At 39.3% G+C, this 14,933-nt stretch overlaps 1 protein-coding gene across 2 annotated transcripts in view; it reads right to left on the minus strand.

The window, feature by feature from the left end:
• Window positions 1–14,933, minus strand: part of DOCK1 (dedicator of cytokinesis 1) — a 540,600-nt gene that overhangs the window by 490,785 nt on the left and 34,882 nt on the right. Inside the window, exons 1-2 of one of the 2 annotated variants that reach the window (XM_074959163.1) lie at window positions 11,128–11,321; window positions 6,607–6,690 (exon numbers count right to left, since the gene is read on the minus strand). In XM_074959163.1, coding sequence (XP_074815264.1) covers window positions 6,607–6,690; window positions 11,128–11,230 — 187 coding nt within the window. In that variant the 5' untranslated portion in view covers window positions 11,231–11,321. Of the gene's footprint in view, window positions 1–6,606; window positions 6,691–11,127; window positions 11,322–14,933 lie in introns of those variants that run through there. The other variant, XM_074959164.1, reaches the window with a different exon arrangement.

A 14,933-nucleotide genomic window follows, 5' to 3' on the forward strand; every position in this document is an offset into this window, starting at 1 on the left:
AGCCCCCACTACCACCACAAAACCTTGTTTACAAATGGGATCATTGCAACTCAAAATGAAGCATATTAATGGTAGTAAATGGGATTATAATTTCTTGTGCTTGCTCCAAGTTCTTCAATTGACTATCCTCAGCACTTTCACCCACCATATCAAAGGAGAAGAGGAAGAAATGGTCAAAGAGGAAGGTCAGGCCTGACTAATCTAATCGCCTTCTATGATGAGATTACTGGTTCTGTGGATGAAGGGAAAGCAGTGGATGTATTGTTTCTTGACTTTAGCAAAGCTTTTGACACGGTCTCCCACAGTATTCTTGTCAGCAAGTTAAAGAAGTATGGGCTGCATGAATGCACTATAAAGTGGGTAGAAAGTTGGCTAGATTGTCGGGCTCAACGGGTAGTGATCAATGGCTCCATGTCTAGTTGGCAGCTGGCGTCATGTGGAGTGCCCCAGGGGTCGGTCCTGGGGCCGGTTTTGTTCAATATCTTCATAAATGATCTGGAGGATGGTGTGGATTGCACTCTCAGCAAATCTGCGGATGATACTAAACTGGGAGGAGTGGTAGATATGCTGGAGGGGAGGGATAGGATACAGAGGGACCTAGACAAATTGGAGGATTGGGCCAAAAGAAATCTGATGAGGTTCAATAAGGATAAGTGCAGGGTCCTGCACTTAGGACGGAAGAACCCAATGCACCTCTACAGACTAGGGACCGAATGGCTAGGCAGCAGTTCTGCAGAAAAGGACCTAGGGGTGACAGTGGACGAGAAGCTGGATATGAGTCAGCAGTGTGCCCTTGTTGCCAAGAAGGCCAATGGCATTTTGGGATGTATAAGTAGGGGCATAGCGAGCAGATCGAGGGACGTGATCGTCCCCCTCTATTCGATATTGGTGAGGCCTCATCTGGAGTACTGTGTCCAGTTTTGGGCCCCACACTACAAGAAGGATGTGGATAAATTGGAGAGAGTCCAGCGAAGGGCAACAAAAATGATTAGGGGTCTGGAACACATGACTTATGAGGAGAGGCTGAGGGAACTGGGATTGTTTAGTCTGCAGAAGAGAAGAATGAGGGGGGATTTGATAGCTGCTTTCAACTACCTGAGAGGTGGTTCCAGAGAGGATGGTTCTAGACTATTCTCAGTGGTAGAAGAGGACAGGACAAGGAGTAATGGTCTCAAGTTGCACTGGGGGAGATTTAGGTTGGATATTAGGAAAAATATTTTCACGAGGAGGGTGGTGAAACACGGGAATGCGTTACCTAGGGAGATGGTAGAATCTCCTTCCTTAGAAGTTTTTAAGGTCAGGCTTGACAAAGCCCTGGCTGGGATGATTTAATTGGGGATTGGTCCTGCTTTGAGCAGGGGTTGGACTAGATGACCTCCTGAGGTCCCTTCCAACCCTGATATTCTATGATTCTATGAAATGCTAGACATGATTTTAAAACACGGTGGGAAACTTTTTGGCCCAAGGGCCACATCTGGGTATGGAAGTTGTATCGCGAGCCATGAATGCTCACAAAATTGGGACCTGGGGTGTGGGAGGGCTCCGGCTGGGGGTGCGGGCTCTGGGGTGGAGCTGGGGATGAGGATGAGAAGTTGGGGATGCAAGAGGGTACTCCGCTCTCGGATCGAGGGGTTCAGAGGGCGGGAGGGGGATCAGGGCTGAGGCAGGGGGTTGGAGGACGGGAGGGGGTCAGGTTCTGGGCAGTGCTTACCTCAAGCAGCTCCCAGAAACAGCGGCATGTCCTCCTTCCAGTTCCTATGCGGAGGTGCGGCCAGGCGGCTCTGCGCGCTGACCTGTCCACAGGCGCCACCCCTGCAGCTCCCATTGGCTGCAGTTCCCAGCCAATGGGAGCTGTGGGAGCAGCACCTGGGGCGAGGGCAGTGTGCAGAGCCCCCTGGCTCCCCCTCTGCGTAGGAGCCGGAGTGGGGATATATCATTGCTTCTGAGAGACGTGTGGAGTGGGGCAAGACCAAGCTGGAGCGGGGCAAGCCCCAGACCCCCACTTCCCAGCAGGAGCTTGAGGGTCAGATTAAAATGTGTGGAGGGCCGGATGTGGCCCCCGGGCCATAGTTTGCCTACCTCTGTTTTAAAAGAAGGTCTGTAAGCAACTGCATAGCTATTTTGTGAGCAATTACTGATTTGTATTCAAACGACCAGTTCCTTTGGCATGCACAATTATCTGATTTGCATATGCCATTATGGTAACTCTGCAGGACTAACAAAACAAAAACTTCAGACCAACAAATTGTAAAGCATATCCTGGCTCACATGATCAAAATATAGTACGGACTGAGGCACATTAGGATGATAGTGATCCTCCAATGGATGACTGCGAAGTGTCATTACAGATGGTGCAACTGAACCCTTTTAATTATTTTTTCCCTCCCTTGCTCTGCATCTGTATTGCTAGATTGAAAAGGATCATGGAGACGGAAGCTGGAGAAAGAATGCAAGCACATATATTAGAAAACAGAAAAATAAAACCCAAGCCTAGAAAAGCCCTTAAGCATATGCTTAAGTGCGGCCTAGACACCCAAATGGCTGACACCTTATGAATGTATATAGTATTTTATTATAATAATAAATTAGATATAAAGGGATCCATGCAATAATGTTTATTAAGGGTGCAAACTTCAAGATAGCAACAGCAAGTTGTAACATTCACATGTTCTAAGGGGGGGTAGGAGTGGGGCACCAAGGAGTTAAGTACACAAGATATTAATGTTTTTAAGCATACAGTAGGATTCCAGAATAGTGTAATTTAGTCTGGAGGATTAGTCAAAAAAAAACACCAGACAGAGATAGCAAACCACTACGCATCTACCTTTACGTGTGCTATTTATTAAGAGTTTAGGAGCACCTAGTGCAGAGATAAAAAAAAGCTGCCATTGCAGGTCATCACAGAATTCAAAAAGGACTATTACATAAAGGCATTTGTAGAACACTTAAATGGGATACCATTACTCTTGTGCAACTGACATCAATGTCTTTTTTTTTTTTTTTTTTTTTTTTTTTTTTTTTTTTTTTTTAAGATTATGCTTGGTAGTGACAGTAAAAATAACTCTCAGAAAAAGGTCAGGAAACCAAAACTTTTGCATTGTTTCTCCCTGTTCCTGACAGCAATAAACACATTAAATTAGAGGGTTTTATTTCTACTGTCATAATAAAGCAGCAATGAAGTTTGAGATTAGGCAACAGTTTAAGACAAAATCACTAATTCATTTAGTTAAGAAATTTGTGCACAAAGCTGGGAAGCAAAACATGCACCCAGATGGTCAAAGAATTTTTCTGACACGCTGTCCCATATCAGCTTCACAAGTCCCATTTTACTGCATCACAACTGCAAGGAAACCGACAGGAGACAGGTTAATTATAGGATGCCGGTGATTTAACAAGTTTCTGTTTAGGGTATCTGGGAAACAAGATTAGTGCAAATGCTGAGAAAGTCTAGAAAGGTACACTCTGCATATTGTTTTAAAGGAGTGGCCAGCAGATCAAACAGGTGGAAATACTGCCTGGAAGTGGCTGCTCCTTCGAAGGAAAGAACTAAGGATTATAGCCTCCCGATATAGAGGATGAGTAATGATCAAGCCTGGCAGAAAGCATATCAGCCTTTGGAGGAACCTTATTTTATTTGAACTTCTTTTTAAATAAACCCAGCCAACACTGTTGAGGCCTAATAACCATTAGAATGTGTGTGAAGTTCATTCCATTATCCGGTCTAGGGAAAAGTGAGTCATCTGCATTGTCCCATTTCATTTGAAGCATGCAGGGGGTTCAAAAAGTATAAAATTTTACACAGTTATGATAGATATTATCTGTGTCACAGGCAAGCTTTAAACATGCTGTCCAAGCATCAGTGTTGTTCACATATTAGGAAAATGCACCCGTTTTCATGGAAATCATAGCGTCAGAGAACTGGAAGGGACCACAAGAGGCCATCTAGTCCAGTCCCCTGCACTCAAGGCAGGACTAACTATTATCTAGACCATCCCTCACAGGTGTTTGTCCAACCTGCTCTTAAAAATCCCCAGTGATGGAGATTCCACCTTGCCTTGCCTTCCTAGGCCACCTTGCCTTCCTAGGCAATTTACTCCAGTGCTTAACCACTCTAAGAGTTAGGAAGTTTTTACTAATATCCAACCTAAACCGCCCTTGCTGCAATTTAAGCCCATTGCTTCTTATCCTATCCTCAGAAGTTTAGAACAATAATTTTTCTCCCTCCTCCTTGTAACAACCTTTTATGTATTTGAAAAAAGTGTTATGTCCCCTCTTAGTCTTCTCTTCTGCAGACTAAAAAAACCCAGTTTTTTCAATCTTCCCTCATAGGTCATGTTTTTTAGACCTTTAATCATTTTTGTTTCTCTTCTCTGGACTTTCTCCAATCTGTCCACATCTTTCCTGAAATGTGGTGCCCAGAACTGGACACAATACTCCGATTGAGGCCTAATCAGCACAGAGTAGAGCAGAAGAATTACTTCTCATGTTTTGCCTACAATACTCCTGCTAATACATCCCAGAATATTTGCTTTTTTTGCAACAGCATTACACTGTTGACTCATATTTAGCTTGTGATCCACTAGGACCCTCAGATCCCTTCCCGCAGTACTCCTTCCTAGGCAGTCTTTCCCGTTCTGTATGTGTGCAACTGATTGTTCCTTCCTAAGTGGAGTACTTTGCATTTGTCCTCACTGAATTTCATCTTATTTACTTCAGACCATTTCTCCAGTTTGTCCAGATCATTTTGTATTTTAATTCTATCCTCCAAAGCACTTCCAACCCCCCCCAGCTTGGTATCGTCCACAAAACTTTATAAGTGTACGCTCTATGTCATTATCTAAATCACTGATGAAGACATTGAACAGAAGCACACCCAGAACCAATCCCTGCAGGACCCCACTCGTTACGCCCTTCCAGCATGACTGTGAACCATTGAGAACTACTCTCTGGGAAGGATTTTCCAACCAGTTATGCAACCACCTTATAGTAGCTCCATCTAGGTTGTATTTCCCTAGTTTGTTTATGAGAAAGTCAGGCTAGACAGTATCAAAAGCTTTACTAAAAAGTCAAGATATACCACATCTACCGCTTCCCCCCCCCATCCACAATGCTTGTTACCCTGTCAAAGAAAGCTATCAGGTTGGTTTGACACAATTTGTTCTTGACAAATCCATGCTGCCTGTTACTTATCACCTTATTATCTTCTAGGTGCTTGCAAATGGATCGCTTAATTATTTGCTCCATTATCTTTCCGGGTACAGAAGTTAAGCTGACTGGTCTGTAATTCCCCGGGTTGTCCTTATTTCCCTTTTTATAGATGGGCACTATGTATTATAATATAATTTCCCTTTTTATCGATGGGCACTATGTGTTATAATTATGCCTAATTGTACAGCATTCAAATATTCCTGTTTACATGTGTATTTAAAAAAAATATATAATAAAACTACAAATATTTAAAGTACAGAGTATGCAGATTAATTTTCAGTGGACAAGTTTCCTCTCTGCAGCTTTGACAGTATCAGGGGTCATTTACTGCTAGTGCAAACTGAATTCATTAACAAATTGCTAGCTAATGAACAGTTAGTATATTTATTGTTTTTGTTAACCAAATTAAGGTTAGTTGATCTAATTAGCAACTTTCCTATTTTAGTAGATCTACATAATAAAAATAACCTTGAATCCAATTTCTAAAACCAACTTACCGCCAGTATTAATTTTTCTTTCCTAACAGATTCTTTGGCAGTGACAAGCAGAAATTTTAAACCCATGTACAAAGGCAAATCACATATCCAAAATGCAGAAAGTTATCCTATTACAGTGATGATTTCTAATTTTCTAACACAAAAGTCATCTAGATCACTGCTTCTCTTCTAAGCCACATCATACAACCGACTGAATACATGAGAAATCAAGGATACGTGACCCCAAAAAAAGAGGGCTGTACTTAACCATTACTATTTGATCACTCAGCAGCAGCAAAAACAACTAAGAATGTTCCCTCATTCTCAAATTAAATATTTTTCACGATAAATTACTATTTTATGGGAATCAGGGAGAAGTACTAATTGAAATTTATGTTGTATGCAATATTGCTACTGCTTCTCATCAAAATAAATAAAACGCGGTATATTACTTTTTAAATGTTGACTGAATAAGTAGCATAGTAGCAAATGTATCTTTTACAAAGAGATATGAATAATTTAGAGGGCAAATAACTTTCAAATTAAAATTAACACCATTAAGAAGCAAACAGGTCTTGTGCATTATCTGAGGATATCTAGAGAACATCTATCATTTTGCTAACCACTCAACAGATGTTACCATTGATCCATACAAATTGAAGGTACGAGAATATTTATCTTGCATGGAAAGAGAAATTGTGCATTCAGAAAAAGGTATTAATTAGGTATTTTATCACCTGCCTGTTCATTTACATGTAGCGCTTGTTAATTCTGTCCCCAATGCAACGTTTTATTAGTCATGAAAAAAACAGTAGTCCACCATCTGCTAAAATAGAATAATATGTTAAAATCACACACACACACACAAGAGCAGTGTGACTCTATGAACAATGGTTCTGAATCAAATACAGGTTTTACTTACCTTCATATGTTTCTAATATATGTACGGTGTCACCTATTTGTAAGGAAAGTTCATCTGCTCCCCTTGCATCATAATTATAGAAAGCTAGAAAGAGAGAATACTGTTATTAGCACACAGAAAAACAGCGTAATTTTCAAGCTACTGATTTTTACTTCTACAAGGAATTTTCCTCCAGGGCAGATTGGAAGAGGCCCTGGAGGTTTTTCGCCTTCCTCTGTAGCATGGGGCACGGGTCACTTGCTGGAGGATTCTCTGCTCCTTGAAGTCTTTAAACTACAATTTGAGGACTTCAGTAGCACTGATATAGGTGTGAGGTTTTTTGCAGGAGTGGTGGGTGAAATTCTGTGGCCTGCGTTCTGCAGGAGGTCAGACTAGATGATCATAATGGTCCCTTCTGACCTAAATATCTATGAATCTATGAAAGTGACTTCACACCACAGTCAGCCTCTTGACCCAATATTTTATACTGGCTTTATATATCTTCAGTACTATTCTAATCCACTACTTCTTCAAATCATAAGACAGACCAAAAAAAAAAAAAAGCCACAAGTCATCTTTGTAGAACTGTAACATTTCACCCAGTTTCTAACATCACAAATTCGAAACATCAAAAATATTTTTGCAATTATGTCTCAGATTTGTTATTTGAAGCAATATGTTACTGTAAATATAATTTCTGATTTGCTTTTTTTCATAAAAATATGTACATCCTGGAAGACAAACCTAACAAAATATGTAAAATACTTTGTGTTAACCTCATGAGGTTTTGTAATTATGGTAACTACCATATATACTCGATCATAAGCCAGTTCGTTTATAAACCGACCCCCCCCCCAAGATGGATAAGTAAAAATGGTAAAAACCGTATGACCCTTTCATAAGCCAACCCTATATTTCAGGGGTTGGCAAACTTCGGCTCCTGGCCCATCAGGATAAGCCGCTGGCGGGTCAGGACATTTTGTTTACCTGGAGCGTTCGCAGGCACAGAGCCCCTCAGCTCCCTCTGGCCGCAGTTTGCTGTTCCCAGCCAATGGGAGCTGTGGGAAGTATTAGATATTCAGTGATTTCAGAGAGTTTAAAACCACCAAATTTTGGTGTAGACCCGTTTATAAGCTGACCCCCGCTCTTTGATGTGTCACTTTTCTACCAAAAATATTCGGCTTATGAATGAGTATATACAGTATATTATTTTGTCCTTCATTGTCATCTTTATAACAGCTTTATTTAGATACACTTGTAAACTGTTTAGAAAGCTTGATTTATGAATTTTAAAACAAAGCACCTTAATATTACTAAAATACTAATGGACAATCCGTGTCTCAGGCCACACACTAACAAACTACGCTTTTATTGCATCAATACTATAACCTAAAAACAAAAACCAGGATTAAATAATTGTGCATACGAATTAGGCACATTCATTATTAGCAAAGGTTAGTTATGAAAAGCAGAGGGTATGAAATTTTGAGTTAAATACCTTAACCCTCACCTGATTTGCGAGAAAAAGCCAATATCCCTGATTCTATTCAGGTTCTTACACTTCACCCACCACTGGTATCAGATTGTCTGACAGCAGACCAATGTTGCCCTATAATTACCACTAATCCAGAAGATTTGTCAAACAATAAAAAGGAAACATGTATGTGCATACAGTGAAGTGTTGCGTTTTTTTAAAATCTGCTCATGTAAGCCCAACTTGGACTTAAAAAAAAAAATTACCAGGAGTTTTTGTTTTCACAGAAATTTCCAACAGTCCCAGATAATTGTACCTAACATGGCGGATTACAGTAAATGGTGAAGTGCAGTATCCAAGTATTCACTTGCCCTCAACGTTCAACTGACAGCGTCTTTGGTCACACAATTCACCATAAGCAATAAGGGACTAGCTGAATGGAGACTTAGTGCTCAGCAAACTGAAGTGTGAATCTACCACGTTCTACTTTGCCACACACTAAATGGCCACGCGGATCCTGCTACCATACGCTAAAAGTTCCATAATGCACTCATGGAACTTTTATTACATGGAAGCAAGGCAACACAGCCACTTCAGTGCACAGCAAGCTACAGCGCTGTATATTCACACCACGACTTGCCATGCACTAAATCAATAGAGATGTCCATGCTATATTCAGTGTAAACTGTTGACAGTAGTATAAAAATAATTGATACAAGAAAAAAAAAAAGGGGTTGCTAGTGCAAAAGTTCTCTCAAATCATACTAGACTACAAATACAGCTAAATATCTTCTGGTAATACTTTCATTTATTGGACCTCCTTGTGTACTGTAATCACTCTGACAAGTCAAGAACCTCTCCCCCCTCCATATAAATCAGTAGTTTCTCAAATGAATTTCGTATTTTACTGTCTGCATTTAAAAATTAACAAAATGGCATCATAAACCTATACAATTCATTAGCATAGGATAAGCCTATTGTAACTGGATTCTTAGGTCCATCTGATTCTTGGGTGGACTAATTAAAACTCTAAACCAAGAATCCAAGCAATTATATTAAATATAACCCACAATTTTATCCAGATTCAAGCCTCAGAGTGCATTGGACAGAGTGAATCTCAGGGGAATAGAGAGGAGCTCTAGGTCATTGGTCTACAAGTGATGTCTGGGTAAGATTGGACATTCTTCTAAAAACTATCTCTAGGAATTATTTTGGGGAAGTTCTATGGCCTGTGTCATATAGGAGGTCAGACAAGAGGGTCACAGTGGTCCCTTCTGGCCTTCAAACCTATGAATGCCAGCAGCACAGAAAATCATGCAAAAAATTATAAATAGTTTGCAAATAAATTCCATAAATATGAAGTGATAAAGATACACAAGCCATGTAAATGTATCAATGTCAATTTAATGTCATTTTATTATAATTTGTGAACTCCAGCTAGTAGTTTACTGTAAACAGTTGCAGGATACACAGGTGGGCTGTAGGATGCTAAAGTCTCTGCCCAGTAAAACACCAATGAACCCTGTACCTGTGCAAGTGTATACCCAGATTTATCTTACAAAAAATTGTACAAGCTATGCACCTACAGACCCTGATAAAAAGTGTCCCTAAAATGAACACTGGAAGTTAACTGCTGTACATTGCTAAGGCCCAAGGACACTGCTGAGCTTCACATGACTGCATGAATACATTGTTCATTCTCTGCTGGACCTCATTCCTGTCTGACGAGTAATTTCAGAAAGATTAATTGTTTTGATCAGATGTACAGTAGCAAGATGTTGCAATGACAACTCAAAGAAAAAAATTCAGAAACACAATTAAGTAAAACATGACTTTACATCAATAATTTACAAACTATAGTAGGTTTTTTGAAGTGCTAGCTGACAAAACGAGTGAAGTCTTTGAAGCTGTGATTTTCTGAAATAAGATCGCCCCCCGTTTTTGTTTTGTTTTTTCTTAGCAAAACTTGAAATAAAATAGTTGAACCGTTGTTGTTTTGCGTTAAACTAGGGGTTCCAACAAGAATACATTTCAGACATCTGGCATCTCTGCGAATTCCACAATAGAGCGATCTTGTAGAACAATGCATCTCATGCAACAGATATGGTTTCAAAAGTTGTAGGAGGCCCAATAGCTACCAAAGTGAATACAGCAGCTTTATCAAACAACACTGTTGCTCAACATGGTAGTGTCATGACTGAGGATATTTCAAGAACAATTGCTTTCAAAACTCATGTTAAAAATTCCCTACTTAGCAATACAAAGTGAAAAGCAACCTACATCACTGGTGAAGAACAGAGTCTAGGGTATGAGAATTATGTATCCAATAGTTCCCTTCAGGAAGGCTTACTCTTTTATAAAGCTGTGCTGGGACACACACAACAGGGGAAAGTTCATTCAAGACATTTCAGGAGGTAAAAATTTCAGTATGTGCTAGGATTACTTTTTTGCAAATCACATGGATTGTGCCATAACCAAGACAGGTAAGAATAAAGCCTGGTCACACAGATCCAAAACATTGAACTTCATGCCTCAGGGCTTTATTTCACACACTGCCAAGATCATGCTTTTAAGAAAATGCCTGAAAACCTGCGCCAAATTCTTGATTAAGCTGTTAAAATACAGAACTTTATTCAAGACTGAATGCTCAAGCTTTCTCATTGCTCTATTATAGCTAAGATTCCCTTCAACAAAACCAGCAAATGTAAGGAATTTGATAATCATGATGAAATGACAAAGGCCAGACTCCTCATATAGCTTCACAGCCCTAGACTCCAAATATGAAAAGAGTGTGTGCTCCCCAAGGGGACAATCTGTTTAGACTACCTTTTTAGAGCCCTTCAGAGCTTGCCAGCATCAAAGCCCTTATTCCCCCTTTTTTTAATTTTTAATATGAGTATCCCATTGGCATGAATCTTATTGCTCAGACTGTTTTCCTTAATCATTTCTGAAAGAATCAAAACATGTTTTTCACAGCAGTCAGCCATTTATCACCCTGTCTCTGTTAGCTTCCAGATACACTCTTTCAAGAAACAAGTCTAACTCTTGACAATAAAGTTCTTAATTACCCTTTGAGATTTTGATTTCTTCTTCTTCTTCTTCCTCTTTTTTAAGTTCCTCTTTGATACATTCAAAGGAGCCCAATTTGGGTTGCTTTTTCAACTGTCCCATTGGACACCTTTTGTTCTGTGAAAGGCAGTCTTTAGAGTTAGCAAATGAAATGCTAACAACATATAAATCAACAACATAAAATATAAAACCGAGCAAATAAGGAACAGCAGACATGACACCTATTAGAGGACTCTGAAGGAATACAAGAGATTGTTTAAGGTAACATAATAAAATGTTTCAATAGAACTGTCACAAAAATAAATTGCAGACTTTTACTGGAAACTAAGCACTTCAACAGTATTTAATGTAAACTTTAGGGAACAGTATGGTTCTACTAACCTCAAAACCAGACAATTTAATTAAACCTTAAATAAAATTTTCACTTTTTCATTAAAAACAGAAACCTCTGCTAAATATCTGAAGTGGAGCACTTTAAAAACATAACTGCAATTCGGCAAAAGTGTTCCATGAAAAAACATTAACACAAATTTTTTGAACAGTACTGAACAGTGAAATGTTAACAATGAGTACACATCTTGTTTCCTAAACAGCAGAACAAGGGACACTCTATTTGATTATGAACCATCAGAAATTTTCCAGTTTACCTGTGTTCCCAGATTTGTACAGCCCAATAGCATATTTTTAAGGCTTAGGTGTCTAACATTAGACACCTAAATTCATACTTAAAACTCCTAAATGAAAGTGAACTGATTTTCAGATCTGCTGAGCATTCGTGTAGCTCTGACTGAAATCAAAAGGATTTGTGGGTGCTCAGCATCTCTAAGATAAAGATGTCTTGATATTTTTCCCTTTGGAAAATTTTTGTCTTGATATTTTTCCCTTGGGTTTAACCATAGGCACCCAAGTCTAAAACCTTTGGATCAAATGTTTTCCTTTACCCATCTAAATTAGAGACACATCCTGACTACCCATTTCTCAGGCATCTCAACTAAACAATGTTAATAGGACATAAACCACATGTGGATAGGAATGAAAGACATTAAAACCATGTCTTCTCTCTCATGCAAGTGAATTCTCTGCTCATGAAAAGTGTCAACTGGCAGTCCTGTAAAATGAATTATTCTGTTTAGCTACTGATATTACAGAGGAAGAAGCACTGCAATCTATCCCACCCTTCCCTGCCAATATGCTCAACTCAACCTGACAGGACCACCTCCAGGCCTGAACACAGCTCTGCCTAGATCCTGATTCAGTTCTTCATCTCTCTGAGATGCAGAATGAGAGTAATAATTAGTGCTGACTGATTTGAACACTCATCTAATAGGCAACCTACTGTGATGACCAACTACTTTCATAGAGGACACTGAAGAGTCATCAGATAGTAACTGTCCGTCACATCATCACTGATGCGGGCTGAATAAGGAGCAATGACCTATGAGTATTGTACAGAAAGGATTTAATTAAAAATCACTTTAAAACAAGCACGTGAAAATGTACCTGTAGCATGCAATTCAGCCAGGTTTTCTACTTGCAGTAGCGCTAACAGGGAACAAGATAAACATCTAAAATAACTGAAAAGAACGTTTACCAAGCACTATGGTTATAAAGCAAGAACTGGTAAAAAGCACTCCACATAAGGGATCTAAAACACACAACAAAAGGATTTTAAAATGTACATTCGAAAAGCTGCCAAGTGTCAAAAGATTCCCCTGCAGAACAGATACTTAATCTAAGTCAGTGGTTCTCAACCAGGGGTATCTGTACCCCTGGAGTACTTAGAGGTCTTCCAGGGGGTACATCAACTCATCTAGTCATGTGCCTAGTTTTACACAGGCTACATAAAAAGCACTAGTGAAGTCAGTACAAACTAAAATTTCATATAATGACTTGTTTATAGTGCTCTATATACTATACACTGAAATAGAAGCACAATATTTATATCCCAATTGATTTATTTTATAATTATATGGTAAAAATGAGAAAGTAATAGTGTGCTGTGACACTCGTATTTTTGTGTCTGATTTTGTAAGCAAGTAGTTTTTAAGTCCGGTGAAACTTGGGGATACAAAAGACAAATAAGACTCCTGCAAGGGGTACAGTACTCTGGAAAGGTTGAGAACCACTGATCTGAGTGGCTGGACACAGTCTGAGGACAGATTTTTATGTACAGTAAGTGAAACAACGCTGTTCTATTTACTATACTCATTAACATTTTATCCACCGCACTAAGGTTATTTATTATGAGAAAAGACAAAAAACTCTTCTGATTAACAAGATACGAGCCCAGGATATTTGAAAGTCACTTTGGGTCAAGGCCATCCAAAGGACTTGGCTGGGAAAAATATACAAAAGGAGTCAGGAGTGACGTTAGAAATCCAGTATTCAGGTGAGAGGAAACAAGAAAACGAGCAATTCGTGGCCTCTAGCTCTAGGTACAAGAGCACATGGCATCATTTTGATGATGTGAGGGAAACAGAGCTTAACTCATAGGAAGAAACTTGAACTAAAAACCAGTTAGTTACCCCCTAAACTTCCCCCAAAAAGCTGGGGGACAGCATTTGAAATGTACAATCCTCACTTGGACCAACAATGGACGGACACCAATCTTGCCTGAGCAGGGAAGCCTTTTTGAAAGGAACACAAGCTGGATCCTGTACAGTTCAGGCAGAGAGGACTATTAGCCTTCGTATTCATGACAAGGATGAAGAGAGACAATTATTATTTGAAGTCTGTGGCCTGAGCTATAACTATCTAGAAGGCTAAAAATGTCTTTTATAATTGTGTCTATAAACAAAGTTAACATGCAGAAAAGTACACCTTGTTTTCAAAGGTACTGAGCACCCATAGCTTTTATTGATGTCATCTGGAGTTGCAGGTGCTCAGCACCTTTGCAGATAAGGCCTGCGTTTTCTAGAATGACCATATTACGAATATTCTCAAATACTGACTTGCAGCAGATAGCCCATAGCCCATTTCCAGTGTACTACTAAATGTAATCCACTGCTGAAACTGAAGATAGCAAACCTTATCAAAATAGGAACAGCACTTCACCATTTTAGAGGACACAATAATGAATAAGAAGAACTGCTACTGTTCTTGAGATCTGCATTAACAAGAACAGTTCCAGATGGATTTAGTAATTTTCCATTACCTAGTCGATATGGATCTGCCTGTGGGCTGAAGAGCATTCAGTGAATATGACAAACTACCCCAGTGGATCTGAGAACTTCAGTTATATGATTTAATGAACCAAGCAACTATGGTAAGGGAACAGTAAACAAAATGAACTAAAGACAAAAGGACAAGGAATGCCCTCCAAGCATCTCTCATATTTGTGTATGAATGGGTAAGTATATTATTCCCTGTTTTTAAATATGCATTTCAATTGAAATGGCACTTCCTTTTCTTCATCAGTGCCTGTTTTCAGAAATAATGACACAGTGACTCTATTCCAGCAAACCCCACCTTTTCCCCCACACCACCAGAAACCAGGCTTGAATAAGTACTCAAGTGTTAGAACCAAAAGATTAGCATGGGCATAAAGAGACTATTTTCTCAACTCTGGGAGGAGAAAAAGGAACGAACAACAAATTGGGTGATACTATAATTATACACACACACAAAAATAAATTCTTTGTTAAAAAACACCTAAAAAATCACATTCATTAATCTGTGCATAATAGAAAAATGACAAGTGCAACATGGAAGAATTGAGTAAGGTGTATATGGGGAAAGGAACAAAAAACAAAAGTAACCAGTGAGAATCTCAGTATATACTGAAAGGACATTTCTCCCAATGGTT

The sequence above is a fragment of the Natator depressus genome, chromosome 7, assembly GCF_965152275.1.
Source record: "Natator depressus isolate rNatDep1 chromosome 7, rNatDep2.hap1, whole genome shotgun sequence".
In the NCBI taxonomy this organism is placed as follows: domain Eukaryota; kingdom Metazoa; phylum Chordata; order Testudines; family Cheloniidae; genus Natator; species Natator depressus.